The following is a 27439-nucleotide window of genomic DNA, read 5'->3' as shown; positions in this document are numbered from 1 at the left end:
AAGTAATCTTGTTTCAGAGTCCATGTTTTTTTTTAGAGAGAAACATCGATTTGTTGGCCCTTTTATTTATGCATTCATTGGCTGCTTCTTGTATGTGCTCTGACCGGGGGGGGGGGGGGGGGGGTCAAACCCAAAACCTTGGTTTAAACAAGTCCACGCTCTAACCAACCGAGTTACCTGTCCAGGGCCCATAGTCCGTGTTCTTAATCACTCCACAATGTTGCCTCTCCCATCTGAAGAGAATTTAAGAATTTCTCATTCCTGGAAACTCCACTATCTCATTTCATCCTAATTCACTAATCCTAATTCTCACTTCATTATGGTAAAGATTTTGAAAATTTTAAAGTAGCTTTCAGAACATTTTAAATGTTCACTGCTTCCTTAAAAGGCAGCCACAATTGTCTTAAAGCCATAGGTCCAACAAATAGTGTTAACCGGTTCAGGTAATATACTGTATTTGTTGAGTCCTTTTGTAGGGCTGACAGAGTATGGGAGTCAGGGCCTTTTCATTAGCAAAACACTGATTTTACATTCTACTTTTTAAGAATATTACTGGGCCCTGTAGTATTCTACCAGGTAGTTCAGTTGGTTAGAGCATCATCCTGATATGCCAGGGTTGCAGGTTCTATCCCTGGTCAGGGCACATACAAGATTCAAACCGTGAATGCATAAATAGGTGTAACAACAAATCAATGTTTCTTGATAATATTCTAATAACTATGTATGGTGTCATGGGTGCTAAATTTATCGAGATGATCACTTAGTAAACTATGTAATGTCTGATCACTGGGGTGTACACCTGAAACTAATATAATGTATGTCAACTGTAATTAAAAATAAATTTTTTTTTTAAATCAGTGTTTTTCTCTCTAAAAAAATAAAAAGTATACTACTGTATGGGTACTTAATGTGGGGTGCTGGACCCAAATGGATGAGTTTCAGGACATGTAATAGGAGCCTAAAATATCAGGCAAAAAGAACTGTATATATGACTTCAACATCAGTCAAAATTGTGTATTCCAAAAATAAAATAAGGGTTAACCTGTAGGTCACTGCTACCTTACAATGGTGTGAATACAACCTCTGTAGCATTCTATATTATTTAAAACCTCTTATTTTCCTGCATTATTTAAGAAAGGAAAAGCAAAAGTCGAAATAATAACGCTGCACTATTTGCAGGGGTAGGTTGCTTCTCTCATTGCATTTACCCTTCCTTCACGGGTCCAGACGCTTCAACCTGGGGGACGGAAGGGGTCGGCTATCTCCGGACCACGTGGCTCGGAGCAGACAGCTCCCAGCAGGCCTGCGCGTCCCAGCTCTGAATCCTTCTCCTTATTTAGACTCGTCACCACCCTTGTTGGGAACAGACAGGCGGCCGCGGCCGCGTCATTAGTGAGAGGAAGTGACTGGCTGCAGCTCCTGACCCGGAAGCGGTCTCTAGTCCCGCCCCCTCCGCCTGGCTTCCTCCTGCAACAGGCGTGGGTCACGCTGTCGCTCGCTCTCTTTCTGCCGCCATCTTGGTTCCGCGTTCCCCGCACAGTAAGTTGTGTCCTCGCTGTTACTCTATCCGCCACCATCCGCCTTTCTTGCGGCCTAAGCCACCCCGGGGGACCGAGACCTAAAGAGAGTTAGAGGCTTTATGTGGGCCCCCCCCCCCGGTTCCTACTCGACCCTGGGAATTGTGGCTTTGGTGTCTCCGGACAAAATGGGGTCCGCGATTGGTGTCCTGGCAAAAGCAGGGCAGGAGGGCCGCGGGCCGCGCTGTTAGTCCGGGGCTGGCGTGGTGGGAGCCTTTGCGGTGTTGGGGGCGGAGGCGAAGTGTGTCTGCTGTTGGGAACGGCTTCAGGATCACCCGTAGGAGGTGAAGGGGTCACGGCCTTGGAAGTCCGCCCCCTCCCCCTCCCCCTCCCCCTCCGCACACACACGTCGTTCTTATTGTGACGAGTGTTTGGGGCTAAGGCTCCCTCTTTCCCTCTTGATTCCCGAAAGTCGGCCCACGGAGACCTGGAGGTCCAGCCCGGGCGGCGTGAACGGGGGGAGGGAGGTGGTTCATAGTAGCGTCTGCCGTGCCTCGCGGCCGGAGCCTCCCTCTCGGGGTGCGAACGCAGTGCCGATGGCCGTCGTGTGGGGGGTGGGCTTGGAAACGGGCAATCACACGAGCCCCGGGGGCCCGGGAAGGCCGCCCTCTGCGGAGTGGAGAGGAGCGGGGAAGAGGGGGCGACTCGCCGGGTTGGCGATGTGCGGGTCGCGTCACGCTTCTCGGCTCTTGCAAGCTCCCTGGGGAGGGTTGTCCCCAAACACCCTCGTGATGATTTTGCGCCACGGTTTTCTGCAGTTTTTGAAAAATACCTGCCTCTGGGTTGGGGGCAGCAGACCGGTCCCTGTCAGTCCAGGCCTCCCTTTTATTTCCTTCAGAAATGCCCGGCGAAGCCACAGAAACCGTCCCTGCTACGGAGCAAGAGTTGCCACAGCCCCAGGCTGAGACAGGTAGGACCCCCTAGTCCCCGCGCCGATGACTGAGATGGTGAGATGGACCCTAAAGCCATTCGGGGGGTGCAGCGACAAAGAGAATGCCCTTCTGTCTTTCAGAGTGGTCTCTCGTTAGAGACGGTGAGGCTGTAGCTCTGTCGGGGGTGAGCGTCCAGGATATTAACTGCTGTCCTTGGAAGGGACTTCGTTTGGGAGTGGGGTGAAAACCGTGTATTTAAGATTCAAGAACGTGGGGAGCTCCCTGGCCTGTTTTGTAGGCGGGGCCACTGCCTCCAAGGGAGCTTGCAAAGCTGGGCTGGGCAGGGGCCCAGTGATTCTTTCCCATTTGAACTGGATGACACACTGGCAGGCCGAGGAGACCTGAGCTTTTTTTAAGAAGGTCCAGCCAGCAAGTTGCATCAAGGTTTTAGATGGCAGAGCTTGGCATTGTGCCCTCATCACGTGTCTGATGAGCTGTGTGCTGTGGTAAATGTGTCCTGGGACCTAGGACCCTCTTGGTCGGTTTACTTGTTTTATGGATTGGTGATGAGATGTCCAACAGCTTGTCTGGAACCCAGAATTGAATTAAAGCTTTCCTTTGGCTATTCTTCAGCTTTGAAATTAGTGAGTGTAGAACATGGTGTAAAGGCAAGTTTTGAAGTCTGGTTAAAGTGCTTCTCTATAAAACTTGAGAAAGGGATTAGGGAAACTACTTTTTTAATGAAGATCTTGCTGAGTTGTGCAAAACTAAATGAAGGGAATCTTCAGGGTGTAATTTTTTTTTTTCTTATAGTAAATTAATTTTTTTTTTAACGGCACCTGTCACTTAAGAACAATTCCCGTCTTCTGGAATTAAAATAGAGTTGTTTATAGTTGAAAGTGTTAAAGTCCGCCCTCTCCACCTGTCTGATTTCAGCAGCTGAAGGGATTAATACAGCTGCTGGTAAAGAAAAGGGAGGGCGTCCCTGAGTTTGGGAATGAGCTATGTGAAATCTTTGAACTTAGGGGACTAAAGGGCTGCTCTCTAAAGATCCTGTAATTCGGTGCTAAATAAAAATGCTCAGGTCTCGTTGAACAACTTGATTTTACAAATGTAGAGAGTGAAATTCAGATGAATTTCGAATAATTTGGTTTCAAGCTTCAAAGGGAATGCCATTAAATAGAGTACCTGAGAAAACTATCTCAGGAAATAGGTTATGGTGTCTAAACCAAGTAATTTGGTCCTTATCCCATCAGAGGAAAACATTCTAAGTTTCAAATCCTGATTATGTTAGAAAGCATTGCATTTTAATCATAAGACTTTTACCTACCAACCCTCCAAGAAAAACTGGTTGAGCTGCCTGTCTTTTCTGTGCTACAATACTTTAAGAAAATTGTGAATTTGCATGCTACAGGCTTTTTTGTTTTGTTTTATTTTAAATATTCCCTTCAAAGTGTTGAGCATTTGTTATTCTACTCCTCTGTTACCTCCTGAATAGTAAGCATGGATTTTTCTGTCATTCAGAATATCTTGCTTAGCTTTACTCTAGTGCCAGATACTGGTCTATTTTGACAGAATGACATACTTATCCACATTAAGGGGTGGAGATCCAATGTATTCTCTCCACTGCAATTCCCTACTTCCAAAATAGAACCGCAGTCTGGCTTAACCAGTTGGGTTACAGTATTATAATACAGTCCCTACCTTGTGATTAAGCTCTCTCCCTGGCAGTCTAATTCATCTGAGATGGATGTTTGGAGGTAACATTACCTGGGAAGGTCTGTAGACTATGGAATACAACTCACTTGTTTTGTTTGTTTGTTTGTTTGTTTGTTTGTTTGTTTGTTTGTTTGTGGTAAGTAAGCTGAAGCACAGGGAGGCTTAGTGACTGATTTAATAGTTTAGTATTAAATTCTGAAGCGTTTCAACTTTATGAAGAATTGAATTCTGCCAGACACCCACTTCTTTAAGCCTTATTCAGAGAGTCAGGTTTTTCCTGACCTGGTGGTAACCTGAGCATATAAAGACCTGGTTTTGTCTCATTCCTCATCATCACCAACACTCACTACCTTCCTATTCCGGTTGTCAGTATCTGTTTTAATTAGTTCGTGGTCCCTGGTGGACAGGGTGGAACAGCTGTTTTTGTGGTGGTGATTCTATGGCCTGTGAGAAGACTTGGAGTTCATTTAAGGAAGGAAGAGAGGGGTGTATTCTTACTTGACTCCTGAATTATGTTTCGGAAGGGTTGCTATTGCCTGTCACCTTTGTCTAATCCTGTGTGGTGACTTTCCTCAGATTAAAAATTCTGGTGTTTCTTAGGAAACATGTTGTACCAAGTTGGTCTGCATAACTCACCTTTATTTTTTTCCTTCCCTTGCCTTTATTCCCTTTTTTGCTTTTCTCCTCCAGCTGTGCTTCCTGTGTCTTCAGCCTTGAGTGTCACTGCTGCCTCAGGGCAGCCTGTGCCAACCCTTCCCCCTCCTTGCTCCCTGCCCCCACAACAGTACCCTCTGACAACCCCTAGCCAGCCCACCCCATTCCTTTCTCCCTCTGCTATTGCCTCTACCCCCTTTGAAGCTCCTTTGCCACAGGCATCCTCTGGGACAGCCCTGCCCTTGGGAGCTGCCCCTACGCTCCCTGACACCCCAGCTTTCCTACCAAACCTAATAGGGCCTCCCATCTCCCCAGCTGCCTTAGCTCTGGCCTCTCCCATGATAACTCCAACTCTGAAAGGTGCCCATCCCTCTTCAGCTCCCTTGACTCTGGTGGCCTTGCCTCCCCACTCAGTTCAGAAGAGCTCTGCTGGTCCACCTAACCCTATTAGTTCACCTCCTTCAGCTGCTGTGGCTAAGTCAGGGTCCGTGACACCACTGTCAGCTCCCATTGCTTCCTCAGAACCAAAGACCTCTCCTATTCAAGCTCCCTCTCAAGTTGTCCCTAATCCAAAAGTTACCCCCATTCCTCTATGTACGGCCAGTGCTGTTCCTTCCCAGCCTTTAACTCCCGTGGCCTCCTGTGCTCAGACACCACCCACTACTCCCCTAGCCATCACCTCCCCCCAGGTCAAAGGCATACCTATTTCCTCAGCTCTGGCTTCTCCACAAAACCCTGTAAGCCTCAGCCTAAAGGGACCCCTTACTCCACCTGCTGCCTTACCTCTCTCAACCCAGTCTGTTCCTATGACTCCCAGCGTCCCCCCAGTTTTCCTCACTCCTATGGGCTCTCATCTTGTACCTTTACATCAGAGTTGTCTTGGTTCTCCTGTCCAGTGTGTAGGTCAAACAGGCCCTAATGTTCTGTCCGATTCTATAGTGGATACCATTTCTGTACACCACTCTTCCCTAGGGGCCTCTTGCCCTTCTCAGCAAGCTGTAATTTCTCCCCCTCCTTCCAGAAATGAGGTGGCTCCTGCTGCTGTGGCTGCCTTTCCAGTGGGGGCTCCGGCTTCCTCTCTGCCTCTGTCGGTTGATAAGGGACTCTCTACCATCACTAGTGTATCCTCCTACAGCTCTTCTGGTTCCTCAGCTGTCTCTTCTCCCTTATCTCCTACAGCCCCTCTCACCCTCAAAGGCTCTCCTAATGCCACTCATCAGCCACCCTTAGAGACCCAGATGCCTCCTGCTTCTCCAGGAAGTCCAGGCTTGAAAAAAGCTCCTGTTTCTTCTGTTGGAATTACCTCACTTGTGATGACTAACCCCTCTACAATTTCTGCCACACCTACCACCTTTGAGGTAGTAAATGCTAGCTGTGTGTCTCCTCCAATTTCATCAGGTCTCATAAGTAATAAGAACTCAGCTTCCCATACTGCCTTGGTTATGGCACCTGTGGCTCCCAAAGAACTTCCTTCTCCTTGGGTAACAACTGCTCTGGGGATACCAGGCTCCCCTCCTCTGCCAGCACCTGAGGAGCTCAAAAGTCTCCCTGCTTCACAATTGGTCAAGTTCCCAACACAGAAAGATCACCAAACTGTCCCTGCCTCTCCTGTAGGAACCCCTATTTCACCAGCTCAGGCAGGACTCCCTACCAAGAAAGACCCTATTGTACTACCATTGGCGCTGGCAGCCCCTCAGAATCCTCCCACTCCCCAAAGTACATCTTCTCTGGAAATATCTCTCTGTGCTGAAGTCACCTTAGCAAGCAAAAGCCGAGTAGAGCCTCTGCCTGTAGGTAAGCCAGCTGCTGCTACTCCCTCTCCTCTGGGTGCTATTTCCCCAGCCTCTCTAATCAAGACAGATCCTTATGCAAGTCCAGACCCTACCAGTGTGCTTCTCAAAGGTTCTCTTCCTACCCCAAGTGTAGCTACATTTCCTTTGGAAAGTGCTGCCACTTCTGGGGGGACTCCTACAACTACCAAAGGAGCCTCCACTCCTACGACAACAGCCAGCCCTTTTCTAGAAGGAACTGTCTCTTTAGCACCTAAAAGCCACCCAGCCAAGAAGGGTACTTCTGCTCTTACTGCTTTACCTTTGGTTCCTCCCACCTCTGAAAGTTGTTCTGTGGCTCCAGCCATGACGTTATCCCCACAGAATGTTACTTCTCCGGCTACTGTGGCACTGTCTTCTGAAATTCCCAAATCAGAACCCTTTCCCTCTCTTCCCCCAGCTGGTAATCCTCAAGTTACAAAGATAGGTCATAGTGTTTCTCAAAGCTCAGCATTGGCATGTGTGGCCTCCTCTCCTGAAGGATGCCCAACTGAGGATGTTGGTGCTTCTGTTGCTGCATCTTCCAAAGGAACTTACCTAGCTGAGTCCCCATCTTCTTTAGGGACTAGTGTGTCTCCTCAGACTGGAGGACCTCCAACCAAGAAGGGTTCGGCTACTTCTACTACCTTAACTCTTGCCCCCTCTGTTTCTAAAAATGTAGCCGCTGTCTCTGATACTCCTGCTGGCAATCTCTCATCTCCTATTTCTCAAATTGAAGCTTCCTTTCTTCCAGAGGCCAGTTTTTCTTTTCAAGTCCCTGAGGAATCACTAACCAAGAAGCATTCCCCCACTCCTCCATCCCCCAAAGGGGCCCCTACTTCCCCAGCTGCTGTCTCCTCATCCCCCAAAGGGGGGCCAGCAAAACCATCCCCTAAAGAGACTCCTCCTCCTCCAGCTATCACTCCTTCCTCTCCCAAAGGAGCCCCAGCTACCCCACCTCCCAAAGGGGCCTGCACTCCCTCAGCTATGGCTCCTCCCTCCCCCAAAAGGGGCCCAGCAACCTCATCTCCTAAAGAGACTCCCAAACCCTCAGTTATGTCCCTTCCTTCCCCTAAAGGAACCTCAGCAACTTCATCCCCCAGAGAGTCCCCAGCTGCCCCATTCACCAAAGGGACCTCAGCAACTCCATCTCCCACAGGGCCTCTAGCTATGCCACCCCCCAGAGAGTCTCCAACAGCCCCAGCCTCCAGAGGGGCCCCAGCAATTTTATCCCCCAAAGAGCCCTCAGATACACCAGCCCCCAAAAGGGCTTCAACAACTCCATCCTCTGAAGAACCCTCAGCTGCCCCAACCCCCAAAGAGGCCCCAACAACTTCATCCCCCAAAAGAACCCCAACCCCCAAAGGGGCCCCAACAACTCCATCCCCCAAAGGGCCCCCAGCAACTCCATCTTCCAAAGAGCCCTCGCCTGCCCCAGCCCCCAAAGAGGCCTCAGCTGCCCCAACACCCAAAGAGGCCCCAACAACTTCACCCCCCGAAAGAACCCCAGCCCCCAAAGGGGCCCCAACAACTCCATCCCCCAAAGAGCCCTCAGCTGTCCTGGCCCCCAAAGGGGCTCCAGCGGCTCCATCTCCCACAGAGTCCTCAAGTACCCCAGCAACTCCATCCCCCAAAGAGCCCTCACCTGCCCCAGCCCCCAAAGAGGCCTCAGCAATTCCATCTCCCAAAGAACTCTCGGATACCCCAGCAACCCCATCCCCTAAAGAGCCCTCAGCTGCTCCAGCCCCCAAAGGGGCCCCATCAGCTCCATCCCCCAAAAGAACCCCAACCCCCAAAGGGGCCCCAGCAACTCCATCCCCCAAAGAGCCCTCAGCTGCCCCAACCCCCAAAGAGGCCCCAACAACTTCATCCCCCAAAAGAACCCCAGCCCCCAAAGGGCCCCCAGCAACTCCATCTTCCAAAGGGGCCCCATCAGCTCCATCCCCCAAAGAGCCTTCAGATACCCCAGCAACTCCATCTCCCAAAGAATCCTCAGATACCCCAGCCCCCAAAGGGGCCCCAGCAACTTCATCCCCCAAAAGAACCCCAGCCCCCAAAGGAGCCCCAGCAACTCCATCCCCCAAAGGGCCCCCAGCAACTCCATCCCCCAAAGGGCCCCCAGCAACTCCATCTTCCAAAGAGCCCAAAGGGGCCCCAGCAGCTCCAGCCCCCAAAGAGCCCTCAGCTGCCCCAGCCCCCAAAGGGCCCCCAGCAACTCCATCTTCCAAAGAGCCCAAAGGGGCCCCAGCAGCTCCAGCCCCCAAAGAGCTCTCAGCTGCCCCAGCCCCCAAAGGGCCCCCAGCAGCTCCATCCCCCAAAGGGCCCCCAGCAACTCCATCCCCCAAAGGGCCCCCACCAACTCCATCTTCCAAAGAGCTCAAAGGGGCCCCAGCAGCTCCAGCCCCCAAAGAGCCCTCAGCTGCCCCAGCCCCCAAAGGGCCCCCAGCAGCTCCATCCCCCAAAGAGCCCTCAGATACCCCAGCCCCCAAAGGGGCCCCAACAACTTCATCCCCCAAAAGAACCTCAGCTCCCAAAGGGGCTCCAGTAACTTCAGCCCCCAAAAAAACCCCAGCCCCCAAAGGGGCTCCAGCAGCTCCATCCCCCAAAGAGCCCTCAGATACCCCAGCAACTCTATCCCCCAAAGAGCCCTCAGATACCCCAGCCCCCAAAGGGGCCCCAACAACTTCATCCCCCAAAAGAATCCCAGCCCCTAAAGGAGCCCCAGCAGCTCCATCTCACAAAGAGCCCTCAGATACCCCAACCCCCAAAGGGGTCCCAGCAACACCAACTCCCAAAGAGCCCTCAGCTTCTCCAGCCCCCAAAGTGGCCCCAGCAACTCCATCTCCTAAAAGAACCCCAGCTAAAACTCCATCCCCCAAAGCGGTCTCAGCTACACCAGTAGAAGTGGCTTCTACTCCTTCAGCTATGACTCCTCCAGCCCCCAAAGAGCTCTCGGCTACCCCAGCCCCCAAAGGGACCCCATCAACTTCATCCCCCAAAGAGCCCTCAGTTGCCCCAGCCCCCAAAGGGACCCCAACAACTTCATCCCCAAAGAAAACCCCAGCCCCCAAAGGGGCCCCAGCAACTCCATCTCCTAAAAGAACCCCAGCTAAAACTCCATCCCCCAAAGAGCCCTCAGCTGCCCCAGCCCCCATAGGTGGCCCAGCAATCCCATCCTCCAAAGAGTCCCCTGCTTTACCAGTTCCAGTCACATGTCCCTTGGGATCCACTGCCCCTCAGGCATCTAAAGGGCTCCCAGTAAAGGAAGGCTCCACAGCTCTCAAAGCACTACTTACTGGCCCAGCTTCAGAAAATGCACCAGTCATCATAGCTCCCACTCAGAAAGGTCCACCAGCCAAGAAGAGTTCACCTCCTGTGTGCTCAGATCCCTCAGCCAAGAATGGTACTAAAGGACCCCTTTCTACAGTGGCTCCTCCAACCCCTCTACTGGCAGTCTCCACTCAGAAAGGCACTTCTCCAAAGGGTCCCTTGGCTCCTCATCCAAAGTCTGAGACATCTACGCCTCTAGCAACAGCGGCTTGTGAGAAGGTCCTTCCTAAAGCTGGATCAGCACCTGTCTCTCCAGCACCCACCCCAACAGTCTCTCTGCCTCTTGCTCCCTCCCCAGTTCCCCCTCTGCTTCCTAAACAGCAACCTCTGCCGTCCTCACCTGGGCTGGTGCTGGAATCATCCTGTAAGCCCTCAGCCCCCGCTGATGAGGATGAGCTGCCGCCTCTGATTCCCCCGGAACCAATCTCGGGGGGAGTGCCTTTCCAGCCGGTCCTCGTCAACATGCCCACCCCCAAACCTGCTGGGATCCCTGCCCCAACCCCCTCTGCCAAGCAACCTGTTCTGAAGAACAACAAGGGTATTTGCCTTGGTTTGCTGTGTGCATGGTGTGTCGCCCACACTCCTCCTGGGGGCTACCCACCATTACTAACCCTAGGATGCGCCACTTTCTCCAGAATATCTGCTTGTGTTTGAAAATAGAATTAGAATGATCATTTTAAGTGCAAAAGCTCTAGGAATGTAGAACAATCTTGGTTTTCATCATTTCAGATAGTTCATTGTGTATCATCTTGTGTAATGGGGATCCAGACTAACCCTGAGTTTCCATCATTTTACCTAACTGATGTGATGTTGAAAACCAAAGACCTTCTAGATCTTAATCTGCTCTAATTTCTACCACATCACTAACCTTGTCCCTGGGCCTGGGATTTGCTAAAATATTGGGAAGCTATTGAATATTGGAACTATTTGAATTTCTGTTCACTTCTTGCAATTAGTAAGGACCAGTGCCCAGGGACTTCCTTTGTTTAAAAGACCTATTTTTCCTAGTCTGAGAACGGTATAGGTATATGCTTTTTTCCCTCAGTAGTCTATTGTGCTTGGCATTTCAATTGAGGAAAACTTAAAATATATGAATTATGTTTGAAAGAAATGGGAGAGGTCACAGGACGATAACTAGTAAAGGTGACTATTGGAACTGTAGGTTGGCATCATTGAGAGAATCTTTAGTACTATTTATTAGATCAAATTGCTGGGGTCAGTGGCTTGAAAATAAGGCCAAATGTGTGTACATAACTGCTTCTGGCCTCCCCAAACGCAGTTTAAAGGATAAGGGGAAAGTTCCCTTCCTCATCTGCTGCCACAATGTGAAAGTGTTTTTCACTACCGTGTATCTGCACACACCTTGTCTGCCAGAACCTTTCTGGGATGGTTGGGCTATTGGATAGTGGTTGGAGTTACATAGGTCATTGGTGTTCGCCTATGCGAAGAAGTGAAGGCCTTGAGAGAAATGAAGCAGTTATAGTATATAAACTGTTCAGCTGAATCTAGTAATTACCTCTCATTTCTGGGGCTGGGTTTTTAAGAATGTATACACACTAGTTTGTGACTAAGTAGGGGGCTATCAAGCTGACTTTATACAAGTCAGTTGATTTACATTTAACTTTACGAAGTTTAAAATAAGCCAGTGACCTCTAGTCCAAGCAGGCCATGGTGTGGCAAGCCTCCTTTTAATTTCCACTAAAAATTACTAAAAATTATTTTGCCTCCTAGGGTCTGGAACAGAGTCTGACAGTGATGAATCAGTACCAGAGCTCGAAGAACAAGATTCCACACAGGCAACCACGCAACAAGCCCAGGTAGGTATTCTCTTATTCATTGGTATAAATACTTGGAATAAGGAAGCACTGCAGAACCAGGGTTGACCAGAGGAGATGACTTACATATCTGGAGCTGTAAACTTTCATAAAGGGAAAACCACAGGGGGATTGTGGAATCCAAGTCTTACGTTTCAGCTTACTGTTTTATTTTAGCTGGCGGCGGCAGCTGAGATCGATGAAGAACCAGTCAGTAAAGCAAAACAGAGCCGGAGTGAAAAGAAGGCACGGAAGGTAATACTTTAAGTTATAAACAAGGACTGGTGCCCAGGGACTTCCTTTTTTTTTTTTTTTTTTTTGAAAGACCATTTTTGATGAAGCAGCTTCAGAGGAACAGACTCTGGGTGGGAGTAGAATTGTGTTTAGTTAAAGTAACAGAAGCTGTTGTGGCAGGAAACCCAGAAGTCCTGGGAATCCATTCTGTATTCTTACATAAACTTTTCTTAGCCCAGAAAAAGACTTTCTTTTGGATGTGGTATTACTGTGGTCCTTACTTCCTGGCGCTGCTTCTAAAAAATTTGAAAACCTGATGTTCTTTTGTTCCTTAGGCTATGTCCAAACTGGGTCTTCGACAGGTTACCGGGGTTACCAGGGTCACTATACGGAAATCTAAGAATATCCTCTTTGTCATCACGAAACCAGATGTCTACAAGAGCCCTGCTTCAGATACCTACATAGTTTTTGGTGAAGCCAAGGTAAGGAAAGTTTTCATGGGAATTGCTCTAGACCAGGGTTTCTCAAGCTCAGCACCATTGATATTTTGGGTCAGTAATTCTTTGTTGTGGAAGGGCTGCCCTATGCATTATAGATGTTTTATTTAGCAGGATCACATCCAGTTGTAATTTTAAAAAAGCAAAAACTAAAAAACTCCAGATATTGGACTGATATCCCCTCCAGTTGAAAATCACTGCTTTAAACATAAGCTACTTCTACAGTGATCTATAATCTGAGTGAGGGCAAACTATTTAAAGCTATATAGCTATAGTAAGTTAACCTGAAGTGAGTTTAGAGTGCAAGTTTGGAAAATATGTAAATGATTTCTTTCACTTACTACAGACAGATCTGTTCACATGCATCTCTTATTTTCTGGTCTACAGATTGAGGATTTATCTCAGCAAGCACAGCTAGCAGCTGCTGAGAAATTTAAAGTTCAAGGTGAAGCTGTCTCAAACATTCAAGAAAACACACAGACTCCAACTGTACAAGAGGAGAGTGAAGAGGAAGAGGTATATAAGGAAATCTTTTATACTTTTAATTCTCTCCAGGTAGTATTATGTTTGTATTGATGGGTGGGTTCTATATTGTTTTAGTCTCTTAAGTCCCATTGAGTGAAATAGTTTTTGAGTTAAGACTGACTCCAACAAACTATACTGAAGTTGTTCTTGCCTTTAGTTTATTACGTGTGTTTTTCCCTCTCTCTCAGGTTGATGAAACAGGTGTGGAAGTTAAGGACATAGAATTGGTCATGTCACAAGCAAATGTGTCAAGAGCCAAGGCAGTCCGAGCCCTGAAGAACAACAGTAATGATATTGTAAATGCTATTATGGTAAGTGTCCAAGCCTTGATTCCTGACTCCCTGGAGTGACCTGACCAATTATGGGTGACTTGATTTTCTTATGTTTATTATCAGCCAATTAGGAAACCTCATTCCAAAGCCTGTCTTGGGTTGCCTTAAATTTTAGTGACCTGAATTCTGTCAGTTTGCCTATTATACCTCTGATTATCTCTTTTCTCTTACAGGAATTAACAATGTAACCATCTAAAAAGGAAGACCCTTTTTTGTGTGTTTCAAAAGAGTTACTGCAGCTTGGTTTGAAATTTGTACTGTTTCTATCATTAATAAAGTTATGGCTTCTTGTGGGATGAACTAAGTGGGTGCTTGATCTCTTCCCTCCAGAAAGCAAAAAGACTCTAGAAATGAAAGCACATTTATTACTCTTAAGACCTCAGCTTCAGTTGAAAAGATTTAATGCCACAGATTACCCCTTAAAATCTCAGCCTTTTCCTTTCTGGTAAGAAGGAAAGTATTGTATGTACCAGGCTATCTGTTAAGACCTTTTTTTCTTCTTCTTTTTTATCTTTATTGTTGAAAGTATTACATATGTCCTCTTTTATCTCCCATTGACCCCTTATAGCTCACCACAGGCCTTTGCCACCCTATTGTCTAGGACCTTCTTGTCTTCAGAGACTACAACTTAATTGTTATATTTCTTGTTTTCAGTTTCTTTCCCAGATGTTAAGCATTATCATATGCTGATTCTTCTTTATTTAATAATCAGCTCCTTCTCTAACCTACAGTCTTTCTGAACACTTTGGACCTTTTCTTTCCTTTATGAGAGGCAGTGCACATTGGTTACATTTTGACATGTAAGAGCTTGATAGAGGATTGGAGAGATTGCATCATCATGGATGTGATGAAAAGACCACACTTTGTAGAACATCAGAAGCTACCTTATGAAGGGAAGGATTTTGATTATTATATACAATGCAAACACTCTGCTCTCTCACATTTTAATCTGCAAAGTAAATTATGATTAGGGTAGCCTTAATCATGCTAAGACAATGAGTGAAAACCAGAACTGTACCAGGCAAACGTACATGTGATTACCCAGTTTATGATAAATATAAATAGCGCTATAGAAGTCCTAAGAAGAGTAAAGTTAAACTTTCTGGGTTTAGGTTGTAATATGGTCTGGGGTAAAGCAAGGAACTAAAATTTGGGAATAGTAAGGCTATAAGTAATTTAAAGGAAGAATCTAAAATGAATAAGTGATACACCTAGAAGGAATGTTAGAAAGGAAGATTAACATCATGGAAGATTTTTGGATCTAAAACTTACAGACATTTTATTGAATCCAGTCTTCTCGGTTCCTATGAGAGTATTATTTTAGTGATGTGAAAGTTAAGTACCAAAGAGGTTAAATAACTTCCCCAAAGACAGTCACTAAAAGTATTGTATGTACCTTTTCTTTGTGGCAGGCTATCCTGGAGAAGCACAAACTGACTTCTCACTGGGGATGATGTCCTGCTTCCATTTCACTGGGATAGAACAGATTACTTTTATTAGGCTAACAACAGGCCCCTAGGCTGTCAAATCTGAGACAGCCAGTAATTCTCACTTCAGGGAGAAACTTAGGGATACTGTACTAACTCAAAATTTCCTCATCCTTCCTTCTGTACAGTTAACAAACTGCCAATTCTTGGTTACTTTTTTAGAGAATTGTATTGTTCAAGGCTCTTACAGCCACCAGTGCTGTAGTTCTGTTTCTTCCCACCTCAAGGACCTTGCTATTGCTAACCCTTTCTATCATTGGTTCCTTTCCCTTCACCATTTTTCCCACCATCCTTGAAATGTACAACTAACTTTCTTTGTCACAGAATGATTATGGGGTGTATAGGTTAAACCTTTTGACGAGGAATTACTCCTTCCTGGTTCTCAAACTGATTAAATACCTGTGTTCAAATATTCGGTAGACCATTTAACAATGATACCTTAACGTCTGGCTTCATCTATAAAAATAGGCCTACTACAAAACAAATAGGATTGTTGAAAGTATTTGCTAAGAATCTGAAACTGGCACAGGTTTACTAAGTGACCCTTATTTTTTAGGGGGGGCGGGGAATGTAGTGGACCAGTTTTAGTTCCTTAGCTATATTCTCACCATGTTTCTACCACTCACTTAAAAATTGATTTTTAAAATTATTAAATATTTGAAAGCATGTCTTCCTGCAAATTGCTTTTCACTTCAACTTTATTTCCAAGAACAATCAATGGAGATAGATGTAGTTTTTTCCATTACCTATCCAATCCACTGTAGTCTGGCTTTTAACCTTTACCTCTCCAAATGAATAGTTCTCATCAAGGTCACCTAGTTGCTAATTCCAGGGGACACTCTTCATGCATGGCTACATTTGTCTTTTCCTTCCTCAACTTAGTGTCTTTAACATCATTCTTGGTTTCTCTCAAATCTGATTCATTTGAGATCCACAAAATTAGTTCCATTATCTACCCCATCTAAATTTTTCCATATATATTTCCTGCTAACATGAACGACACAGCTATCCATTTGGTCATACAAAAAGGAAACCTAGTCTTTGGAACTAACGATGTTGGGGAAATGATATCCATGAGTAAAAGAATGAACTATAAGTGGATCAAAGACCTAAAACCATAAAACTCAAGAAAATTGGAAAAGCTTCATGTCATTAACACCAAAAATAGGCAACAACAACAAAATTGGATTTCACCAAAATTTATCTATCAAAGGACACAAGTGAACAGTAATAAGGCAACCCACAGATTGAAAAATACTTGGCAATAAGGGATTAACATTCAGAATATATAAAGAACAAAACATTTAAAAATGAGTCAAGGACTTAAAATGTACCACTCATGCATTAGAAAAAATGACTATCAAAATATGAGTTGCCCAGCCAGTGTGATTCAGTGGATTGAGCACTGTCCTGTGCACCAGGATGTCATGGTTTAATTCTAGTCAGGGCACATGCCAAGGTTGTGGGTTCAATCCCCAGTAGGGGGCGTGCAGGAGGCAGCCAGTGAATGTTTTGAAATCAATAAAAACATTTTAAATGAGTGTTGGTAAAGATGTAAAATTAGAACCTCTGCACTGTTGATGGGAATATAAAGTGGTGCAGCTGCTATGGAAAGCAGCATGGGAGTTTTCAACAATTACCATGTGATCTAGCAATTCCATTTCTGGGTGTGTGGGTTTTTTTTAATATGTTTTATTGATTTCAGAGAGGAAGGGAGAGAGAGAGAAACATCAGTGATGAGAATCATTGCCTCTTGGACACCCCAAAAAGGATTGACCCTGCAAACCAGGCATGTGCCCTGACCCAGAATCAAACAGTGACCTCCTGGTTCATAGGTCAGTGCTCAACCACTGAACCACACCAGCCAAACCACTTCTGGATATTTAATTGAAAGCCTCAGAGACGTGTACACCCAATCAGCATTATTCACAGTAGCCAAAAAGTAAAAGCAACCTAAGTGCTCCTCACAGAGGAATGAATAAACAAAATGTGTGTGTATATATCCTCCTATATAATAAAAGGCTAATATGCAAATAGACAAAATGGCCAAATAACCTGTTGCTATGAGGTGCGCTGACCACCAGGGGGCGCACATGGAACATGATGGGCATCACTGTGGTGGGCCAGTGGAGCAGGTGAGCAGGGACACCAGACCAAGGCAGAACTCAGGTTACTGTCATCAGGGCAAGCCTCTGATGGTTACTGAAAATTTTTTGCTCCTGTGTGCCACGGTCCGGCCCAGCACTCGCACCTGCTGCCAGTGCAGGAGCCACTGCTCATACCCACTGCTGGCGCAGGCCCCAATCATCCCTCAGGGGTTCTCCACCTCCCCCTGTTCCTAAGGGGTGATGGGGACAGCAGCCACTGCTCGCACCTGCTGCTGGCGCTGGCCCAAATCACTACCAAGCAGGGCTGCTGGCAGAGGAGCTGGGGGGGGAGGGCACAGAGGATGGGTCAAGACCCACCCCTGTGCCCACCGCAGCCTCATGGCCTACGGTTCCTTTCAAGGTGCACAAATTCATGCACTGAGCCCCTAGTTATATTTATAATGGGATATTACTCAGCCTTAAAAAAAGGAAATTCCACAACATGGATGAACCTTGAGGACATTAAGCTAAGTGAAATAAGCCAATCACAAAAAAAACAAATGTGATTCCACTTAGATTAGTCAAATTCATAGAGACCAAGTACAATGGTGGATGCTGGGGGCTGAGGAAAATTGTTTAATGGTGCAGAATTCCAGTTGCAGAAGATGTAGTAGCTCTAGGGATGGATAGTGGTGATGGTTGGAAAACAATGTGAACATAAGTCATCCCACTGAACTGTACATTTTATATTAAGTGTATATTTTTATTTTTTTAATTAAATCTTTATTGTTGAAAGTATTACACATGTCCCCTTTTCCTCCCATTGCCCGCTCCTAGCCTGCCCTCATCCCCTGCCCCAGGCCCTCAACTACCCTATTGTCTGTGTCCATGGGTTATGCATACATGCATACAAGTTCTTTGGTTGATCTCTTCCCACTCACCCACCCAGTTTTAAAGGAAAGAAACCTGTGTCAACCTAATCCTGTCACAGGCCCCTTTTTCACAGACATTCCCTACCAGATTTTCAAAATATTTGTTTATCCCCCTCTTCATTCTTAATGTCATTGCCTTAATTAGAACTGCCTGGATAGGCTATTGCTAGTCTTCTGTTCTACCCTCCACTCAGAATCTGTCTACGAACTTGCCTCCATAAGGTGGGCTGGTTCTAAAATCCTCTCCCACTAATAGCCCATTGAATAAAGCAGCAACTTTCAAACTTTAAATCATTTAAGTCATTAAACATTTTGTTCAAAATAAGTCAAATCAAAATTCTAGCCCTGGCCAGTGTGGCTCAGTTGGTTGCGTGTCATCCTGTGCACCAGAAAGTCACTGGTTTGATTCCCGGTCAGGGTACATGCCCAGGTTGTGGTTGGATTCCCAGGTGAGTGTGCAGGAGGCAACCAATTGGTGTTTCCCTCTCACATCAATGTTTCTCTATCCCTCTCCCTCTGTCTCTAAAATCAATAAAAACTTTTTTAAAAATCTGTTAAACTGGTTCAAGAACTAGGTCTAAAGCCTTTCATACTCAGTTGATCTTACATACTTCTCTCATTGGAATAGAGGATGAAAACAAGTGGGAATCAGCATTCATTTCATAAATTCCTCAGTTCCTACTATTTGCTAAGCACTGCAGTTCCAACAGAGAATAAGACACAATATTTGCCCTCATGGAAATTAGTCTAATGAGAAATGCAAATATGACAGTTTCATAGATTGGCCTCCATGTTTATGGCTCTACATATTTCTGAACCATTCATATGAGGAGCATTTAACCTGTGTTCCAGGCAATGGGATAGGCTCCAAGACCCCTTCTTTACCATCATAAGTCTGATGACAAGACTAGGCAAATACACAAATAGTTAAAAATTTCAACGTATGTTATAAAGTAACACTGAACTCTCAAACCTTATGCTCCAGACCTGGTAAGGTAGTTCAGTTGATAAGCATCAATCATCCCCATATGCCAAGGTTGTGGGTTCGCTCCCCAGTCAGGGTACATGCAAAAAGCAACCAACCAATAAATGCATAAATAAGTGGAACAACAAATCTCTCCCTCTAAACCTCTCCCTCTTCCTTCTCTCTCTCTCTCTCTCCCCCCTCTCCCTTCCTCTCTCTAAAAATCCATAATTTTTTTTCACCTGATCACGGTGGCTCAGTGGTTGACTATCAACCTATGAACCAGGAGGTCATGGTTCAATTCCAGTCAGGGCACATGCTCGAGTTGCAGGCTTGATCCCCAGTAAGGGGCATGCAGGAGGATGCCAGTCAATTATTCTCTCTCATCATTGATGTTTCTATCTCTCTCTTCCTCTCCCTTCCTCTCTGAAATAAAAAATATATATATTTTTAAAAACCCCAAAATTTTAAAAATCATTATTTTAAAAAACCTTATACTCCAGCCTTCACAAATACACAAAACTACTTGAATAAAGCAAGCTGTTTTATTTTGCGATCCTTTGCCTATGTTCTTTGCTAATACGCCAGCATAACTTGTACCTGCCATTCTTTTTGTCCTTGTCTATCTACAACAGGAGTGATAAAATGGTGGGCCAAATTTAGCCCTCAGAATTGTTCAATTAGCATGGAAATGTTTAAGTACAGAACTTGAATTTTATTGCTTTCACATTTGGCCTCTTTTGTGTGCTTTAATGTCTATTTTCTTGCCTGGTAGCTACAAACATATATGCATGCCTGACTCCTGAAAATTGGGTTTGGTACGCCTGGATGAGGTCTTGGGGAAATGGAATTTATTGGTCTTTACATTCCTCATACATATCCTATAATAAATCTCAAATATTTTAAAGAATGAATACAGCCCTAACTGGTTTGGCTCAATGGATAGAATGTCAGCTTGCGGACTGAAGGGTCCCAGGTTCAATTCCATCCCCAGTAGGAGGTGTGCAGGAGGCAACTGATCCATGTTTCTCTCTCATCGATGTTTCTAACTACCCCTCTCCCTTCCTCTCTGTAAAAAAATCAATAAAATCTATTTTAAAAAAGAATGAATACAATCTTGGCATTGTATCAACATTGGGCTTAGGCAGGCGAGTTTTATTTTATTTTATTTCAGAGAGGAAGGGAGAGGGAGAGAGATATAGAAACATCAATGATGAGAGAGAATCATTGATCTGCTGCCTCCTGCACATGCGAGCCTGCAACCCGGGCATGTGCCTTTGGCCGGAATTGAACCTGGGACCCTTCAGTCCACAGGCTGATGTTTTATCCACTGAGCCACACCAGCCGGGCTAGTCAGGTAAGTTTTACAAAAGCTAAAGCTAAGTGGAAACTTAATCCTCACATGTACAGTTTAGTATTTAATCAAAGATTCAAGAACTCTGCAGATTTTTAGACTCTATTTTTTCATTTAATTTTAAACAGTTTATTGAGGTTTCATTGACACACAATAAATTGCCCATATTTAAAGTGTACAATTTGGTAAGTTTTGACATTTACATACCCATTACATACATTTACATCACCAAAATAAAAATAATCATTCCAAAATGTTTCCTTTCTAATCACTTCCTTTTTCCCCCACCCAAACCTTTTGCCACTAAATATAAGTTTGCATTTTCCAGAATTTTTAAAAATCGAAACTGAAATCATACAAGATATATTTATCTTCTTTCACTCAGAATAATTGAGATTTATTCATGTTGCTGGGTGAATTAATAGTTTGTTCCTGTTAAATACTGACTAGTTAGTAAGTTTAGTACAAATGTCCCTAAAAGTACTACTTTACTCAATTACACAAATTTTTATATTTTCATTTGGTTCAAACATTGAAAAATTTTCCTTCTGATTTCTTCCTTGACTCATGGGTTATTTAGGATTGTTTTTATTTAATTTTAAATATTTTGGGATTTTCCAGATACCTTCCTGCTGTAGGTTTCTGTTTAATTTCACTTTGGCCCTAGAACATAGTTTGTATGGCCAGAATCTTCGTAAATTTATTGATACTTGTATTATGTCAGAATATGGTCTATCTTGGTAAAAAGTTCTATGTACACCTGGAAAGAGTATGTAGTCAGGTGAAGTTAGATGGAGTGTTCTATTTTTTAAAAAATATATTTTATTGATTTTTTACAGAGAGGAAGGGAGAGGGATAGAGAGTTAGAAACATCAATGGGAGAGAAACATCGATCAGCTGCCCCCTGCACACCTCCTACTGGGGATGTGCCCGCAACCAAGGTACATGCCCTTGACCCAAATCAAACCTGGGACCTTTCAGTCCGCAGGCCGACGCTCTATCCACTGTGCCAAACCGGTTAGGGCTAGATGGAGTGTTCTAAAATGTGAATTAGGCCCCAGCTGGTTTGGCTCAGTGGATAGAGTGTTAGTCTGCAGACCAGTCAAGGCCACATGCCCAGGTTGCAGGCTCAATCCCCAGTTGGGATGCATGCCGGAGGCATCCGATCAATGTTTCTCTCTCGGATTGATATATATCTCTCTCCCTCCCTCTCCATTCCTCTCTTTCTAAAAATCAATAAAAACATATTTAAAAATAAACAGAAACATACATAAAACAAGGTTATGTACTGATCAGTGATGAAAATGTGACCAGAGGCTTTTAGGAATCTAACCCTGTATTTCTCCTAGGAATGATGGTTTGATATTTACTAATTCAGTGCTCATGGTGACTTTATAGGCCATAACAACCATAAAAAACGAGAACTTTCCTAGCCATTTTGGCTCAGTGGATATATTGTCAGCCTGTGTACCAAAGGGTCCCGGGTTCGATTCTGATCAAGGGCACATACCTTGGTTGCAGGCTCCTTCCCGGGCCCAGACCCTGGTCAGGGTCATGCAGAAGGCAATCAATCGATGTGTTTCTCTCACATTGATGTTTCTCTCTGTCTTTCCCTCTCTCTCCCACTCTCCCTAAAAATCATTGGGGGGGAAAAATAATAAGAATTGGCTATATGGTACTGTGATCAAGAAAGTGTGGCAACCACCAGTGATAGAGAGCTCCAAGAATAGAACTTGGGAGATCAACTATATTTAGAGGACAGCAGAGTCAGTGAAGGATAGAGAAAGGCCAGTTCAGTCATAGAGATGGATAAGAACTAGAAGAGAGCCATTTCAAGAAAAAGGAATGGTTGGTCAACTGTGTCAAATGCTTCAAAGAGATCAGGAATGGGGACTTAAAAAATTGTAAGGCCTTTCAATGTGGCAATTGAGTATCTCAATTTTTTAAAAAATATATTTTATTGATTTTTTTACAGAGAGGAAGGGAGAGAGATAGAGAGTTAGAAACATCGATGAGAGAGAAACATCGATCAGCTGCCTCCTGCACATCTCCCACTGGGGATGTGCCCGCAACCCAGGTACATGCCCTTGACCGGAATCGAACCTGGGACCTTTCAGTCCGCAAGCCGACGCTCTATCCACTAAGCCAAACCGGTTTCAGCATCCATTTTTATAGCTTGAAGAAAATGGAAACCAGTGAATTGACAGTGAAAAAATGTCTTTAGTGAGAATTTTGAGTGTGGACTATTTTTAGAAATCTGGAAAAAGGTTAGGAGACCACAGCATGAAAGGGAGACTTGAGGGAAGGTTTGTTGTGGTTTGTCTTGCTTTTTAAACTGGAGGACCTAGCATATTTGCAGGCAGAATGGAAAAGATTAAAGGAATAAGCCGAAAATGCATAGTCCTGGAAAAGGCAAAAGATAATGAGGTCAAGAATACAGGCAGCATCACTAATCATCAGAAAAATGTAAATTAAAATCACAATGAGCTATCTCTTAAAGCCTGTTAGAATGGTTATCATCAATAAATAAATCAACAAGTGTTGGGGGGGATGTGGAGAAAAGGGAACCATTGTGCACTGTTGGTAGAATCCAGATTGGTGCAGCCATTGTGGAAAACAGTATGGAGTTTCCTCAAAAAAGTAAAAATGGGCCCAGCTGGTGTGGCTCAGTGGTTGAGCATCAACCTATGAACCAGGAGGTCACAGGTTTGATTCCCAGCCAGGGCACATGCCTGGGTTGCGGGCACATCCCCAGTGGGGGGCATGCAGGAGACAGCTGATCAATCTCTCTCATCGATGTTTCTAGCTCTCTATCTCTCTCCCTTCTTCTCTGTGGAAAATCAATAAAATGTATTTTTTTAAAAATGTCGAATTTCATCCCCAAAAAAAGCATTTGCGGGAAGTTTTAATTCATTATTTTGAAGAAAAGTGCTGCTGAAAGTTATTGTATACTTCGGGAGGCTTATGGTGAACATGCTCCATCTCAAGATACTTGTGAACACTGCTTTAAACGCTTTAAAAGTGATGATTTCGATGTGAAAGACAAAGAATGTCCAGGTCAACCAAAAAAGTTTGAAGACCAACAATTACAAGCATTATTGGATGAAGATGCGTGTCAAACTCAAAAACAACTTGCAGAAAGTTTAAACGTTGCCCAGCAAACAATTTCCAATTGTTTACAAGCAATGGGAAAGATTTTAAAGGAAGGAAAATGGGTGCCACATCAACTGAACGAAAGACCAATGGAAAACTGAAAAGTCATCAGTACAATGTTGCTTTAATGGCACGAAAGAAAGACTTTTTTGCATCGAATTGTGACGTGATGAAAAGTGGATTTATTTTGAGAATCCCAAATGCACAAAATCATGGATTGATCCAGGTCAACCATCAACATCGACTGCAAGGCCAAATCACTTCAGAAAGAAGACAGTGCTCTGCGTTTGGTGGGATCAGGAAGGTGTGTGTATGATGAGCTTCTAAAACCAGGTGAAACCATTAACACTCATCGATCCCCAGTGGGGGACTTTTGGGAGGCAGCCAATCCATGATTCTCTCCCATCATGGATGTTTCTCTCTCTCCCTTCCTTCTCTGAAATCAATAAAAATATATTTTAAAAAAAGATCTTGCCTGGGAAGTATTAACCCACCCGCTGTATTCACCAGACCTTGCTCCTTCAGATTACCACTTGTTCCGATCGATGGCACATGCACTTTCTGAGCAGGACTTCAAAACATACGAAGAAGTGGAAAATTGTGTCTCTGAATGGTTTGCCTCAAAACAAGAAAAGTTCTATTGGGACGGTATCCACAAATTACCTGAAAGATGGGGGAAATGTGTACTTAGCTATGGACATTACTTTGAATAAAGCACTTTCGATGTTTCTGTTGAAATTATTGTTTTCTTTGATTACAAAATCCGCATTAACCGGTACACCTGGTTCTCTATCTCTCCCCTCCCTCCTTTCCACTCTCTCTAAAAATCAATGTAAAAAATATCCTTGGGTGAAGATTAACAACAATAAACAAACTCTTAGACTAACTTTTTTATCCCCTTCCCTCTTTCCAAACCTTTCTCTTTCTTTCTTTTGGCTTTTATCCTCTCCTGCCTCATGCCAGACCTTGTTCTCTGTTATCCTGTCTTCTTCAATACCTCCCTTTCCACAGGCTTCTTTCTCACCCTTCAAACACAAAAAAACAAAACTAAACAACCAACCTCATCATTCCTAAACAAGCCACAAAAATAAAACCCTACCCTTAATATACACAATACTACCCTATATACAATATTAAATGATCTTTTTACTCCTCCATCTGTCCCTTTCAGTCTCAGCTAATGGTGTCACACTTCACCCAATCTCCCCAACTAGAAACCTCCTTAACTATCCACCTTTTCTAACTGGTCTTCAAGGTCAGAAATTTATCAGAAATTCTAGGTTAGCTTTTCTTTTTACTCCCACAGTTACGGTTTTAGTTCTGGGTCTACTCTCTTGTCTAAACTGCCATAGTTGGTCTGTTCTCCACTCCAGATGGCAACTTATATTCCACAAACATTTTAAGCATCAATTGTGTCTGGCACTGGAAATCATATTTGTCTTTGTTTCTAGTGCCAGACACACTATAGCATTAGTCTCATTAAAAGTTTCTCTGTGCCCTGACCGCTTTGGCTCAGTGGATAGAGCGTCGGCCTGCGGACTCAAGGGACCCAGGTTCGATTCTGGTCAAGGGCATGTACCTTGGTTGTGGGCGCATCCCCAGTGGGGGGTGTGCAGGAGGCCAATGGAATATATTAAAAAAAAAAAAAAAGTTTCTCTGTATTGCCAATTAAATTAAGATCTATCTCCCTAAGCAGGCATAAAAGGCCCTTTACCATCTGGCCTGAACTCACATCTCCAGTCTTCTCTCTCACTAGTCTCCTTTACTAGTCTCTCCTAAGCTCCAGCCACACTGAACTTTGCATAGATCCCTGAAAATTCCATTGCCTCAATGTCACATGTGCTATATTGGAATACGCTTTTTTGCCTCTCACTATTGGTCTGGGAAAAATTTATTCAGCCTTTGAAATTCAACTCTTAATCATTATCCCTCTTTGATACTTTCCCAGATGACTTTAGTTCTTCAGGTTGCTATTCCCACAGTATTCTGTTTATAGCTCTCATATAGTATTTATTGCAATGCATTACAATTAATCTATTTACATCTTTAGTTTTTCTATAAGACAATTCCTGGAGATTGTTCTGCAGTATCAAGTACATGGTAGGCTCTAAATTCCAAATATATTTTTTTTATTTATTTTTTAAAAAATATATATTTTATTGACTTTTTACAGAGGAAGGGAGAGGGATAGAGAGTTAGAAACATCGATGAGAGAGAAACATCTATCAGCTGCCTCCTGCACACTCCCCACTGGGGATGTGCCCGCAACCAAGGTACATGCCCTTGAGCAGAATCGAACCCGGGACCCCTCAGTCCGCAGGCCAACGCTCTATCCACTGAGCCAAACCGGTTAGGGCTCCAAATATATTTTTAAATGAATCTCTTAGTACTTGGTCTTCCCTTATTTTCCCCCAATGTTATTACATAGCCCTTACTTCCTAGAAATAGAACATTAAAAATTTTGGTGAAAAACTAAAAGAAAAATTAGAAAAAGTCTGGTGGAGGGGGGTGTGGGGTAGCTTGGCTGGCATGGCTCAGTAGTTGAATGACGACCTATGAACCAGAAGGTCACAGTTCCATTCTGGTCAGGGCATATGCCCGGGTTTCGATCCCCAGTACGGGGCATGCAGGAGACAGCCAATCAATGATTTTCTCTCATTGATATTTCTCTCTTCCTCTCTGAAATATAAAAATATTTTTTTAAATATAAAAAAGGGTCCTTAACTTTGAAACAAATCCTATTTCTTCATTATCCCATTCTATACTCAGTTATCTTACAAGGTGCTGATAAAATGGTGTTAATATTCCTTCAGCATCTCTGAATGTATATGTAACCTTTTCCTGGTCACTTCCAACAAAACACAATGGGAACAGCATAGGTCAGGATGCATTACCCAATTGGCTAGAGCATCATCCTGATACACCAAGGTTTCGGGTTTTTTGTTTTTGTTAATCCTTGCCTGAGGATATTTTTCCAGTGATTTTTAGAGCAAGTGGAAGGGAGAGGGAGAGACAGAGAGAAACATCGATGTGAGAAAAACACATTGATTGATTGCCTCCTGCACGCATCCTGACCAGGGTTGGGAATCTGCAATCAAGGTACGTGCCTTTGACCGGAATCGAACCTGGGACCCTTCAGTCCTTGGGCTGAGGCTCTACGACTGAGCAAAACCAGCTAGGGCATAGTTTTGGTTTTGATTCCCGGTCAGGGCACATATAAGATTCAACCAATGAATGCATAAATAAGTGGAAAAACAAATCAATGTTTCTCTCTCTCCCTTCCTCTCTCTCTAAAAAAGCAATCAATATATTAAAAAACAAAATTTTAAAAAAATTAAAGAGCACAATGAAGTATTTACTTATGACAAAATTACACAAGAATTGTAATACATTCTCTTTCACAAAAACAATGAAATTAAAACTTTGACTTCTTCTGTCCCCAGAGATTATAGAAATATGCTTATTTACATAGAAATAAGCATATATTTTTATATAGAAATAAGCATATTTCACTCTTTATATAGTATTATTTTCTATAATATGAACTCCATGTTTACATACATGCTACAAGTTAATGTTTGGGGGAGAAGACCATTTTTAGAAGATTTCTAAATATATTTAAAAAGATAAATTAACTTTTTAAAAGCCACTTCATTCACTCAGAGCTGTTCATGCTTTTGTCAATTCACAGTTAGAAACTACTAGCAAAATTCCAGACTATGAAAAAGCTCAACACGGGAGTAATTTTAACCCTTTCCATTATTGGCAAACCAGACTGATAGAGTATGCTTCTAAATTGTGGGAAGATAATGACATCACAAAACAAATTTTAAAAATATATATATTTTATTGATTTTTCACAGAGAGGAAGGGAGAGGGATAGAGAGAAACATCGATGAGAGAGAAACATCGATCAGCTGCCTCCTGCACACTCCCTACTGGGGATGTGCCTGCAACCAAGATACATGGCCCTTGATCGGAATCGAACTTGGAACCCTTCAGTCTGCAGGCCGACGCTCTGTCCACTGAACCAAACTGGCTTAGGGCCACAAAACAAATTTAAGTTGCTTTATGTGATGATTATTTTCTTAAATTTTTAT

At 44.1% G+C, this 27439-nt stretch overlaps 1 protein-coding gene across 2 annotated transcripts; it reads left to right on the top strand.

The window, feature by feature from the left end:
- Window positions 1–1378: 1378 nt before the first annotated feature.
- NACA (nascent polypeptide associated complex subunit alpha) lies at window positions 1379–13662 on the top strand. Of its 2 annotated transcripts, XM_059683291.1 has the most exons (9): window positions 1379–1539; window positions 2416–2487; window positions 4859–10498; window positions 11692–11777; window positions 11952–12029; window positions 12344–12490; window positions 12893–13021; window positions 13219–13341; window positions 13536–13662. In XM_059683291.1, the coding sequence occupies exons 2-9, from the start codon at window positions 2418–2420 to the stop codon at window positions 13548–13550; spliced, it is 6288 nt and encodes a 2095-aa protein (XP_059539274.1). In that variant the 5' UTR covers window positions 1379–1539; window positions 2416–2417; the 3' UTR covers window positions 13551–13662. The 2 variants fall into 2 exon arrangements, with proteins under 2 accessions (XP_059539274.1, XP_059539275.1); XM_059683292.1 differs by lacking the exon at window positions 4859–10498 and having other exon boundaries at window positions 1403–1539.
- The last annotated feature ends 13777 nt before the right edge of the window (window positions 13663–27439 follow it).

This window comes from Myotis daubentonii, chromosome 2, assembly GCF_963259705.1.
Source record: "Myotis daubentonii chromosome 2, mMyoDau2.1, whole genome shotgun sequence".
Classification (NCBI taxonomy): domain Eukaryota; kingdom Metazoa; phylum Chordata; class Mammalia; order Chiroptera; family Vespertilionidae; genus Myotis; species Myotis daubentonii.
Note: the sequence above shows the minus strand (reverse complement) of the source record. Positions and strands in the feature narration are given on the sequence as shown.

Coding starts and splice junctions, on each gene's coding strand:
- NACA (XM_059683291.1), top strand. CDS start 2,418: ATGCCCGGCGAAGCCACAGAAACCGTCCCTGCTACGGAGCAAGAGTTG. Junction 10,499..11,691: donor TGTTCTGAAGAACAACAAGG/GTATTTGCCTTG, acceptor TTTGCCTCCTAG/GGTCTGGAACAGAGTCTGAC. Junction 13,022..13,218: donor AGGAGAGTGAAGAGGAAGAG/GTATATAAGGAA, acceptor CCTCTCTCTCAG/GTTGATGAAACAGGTGTGGA.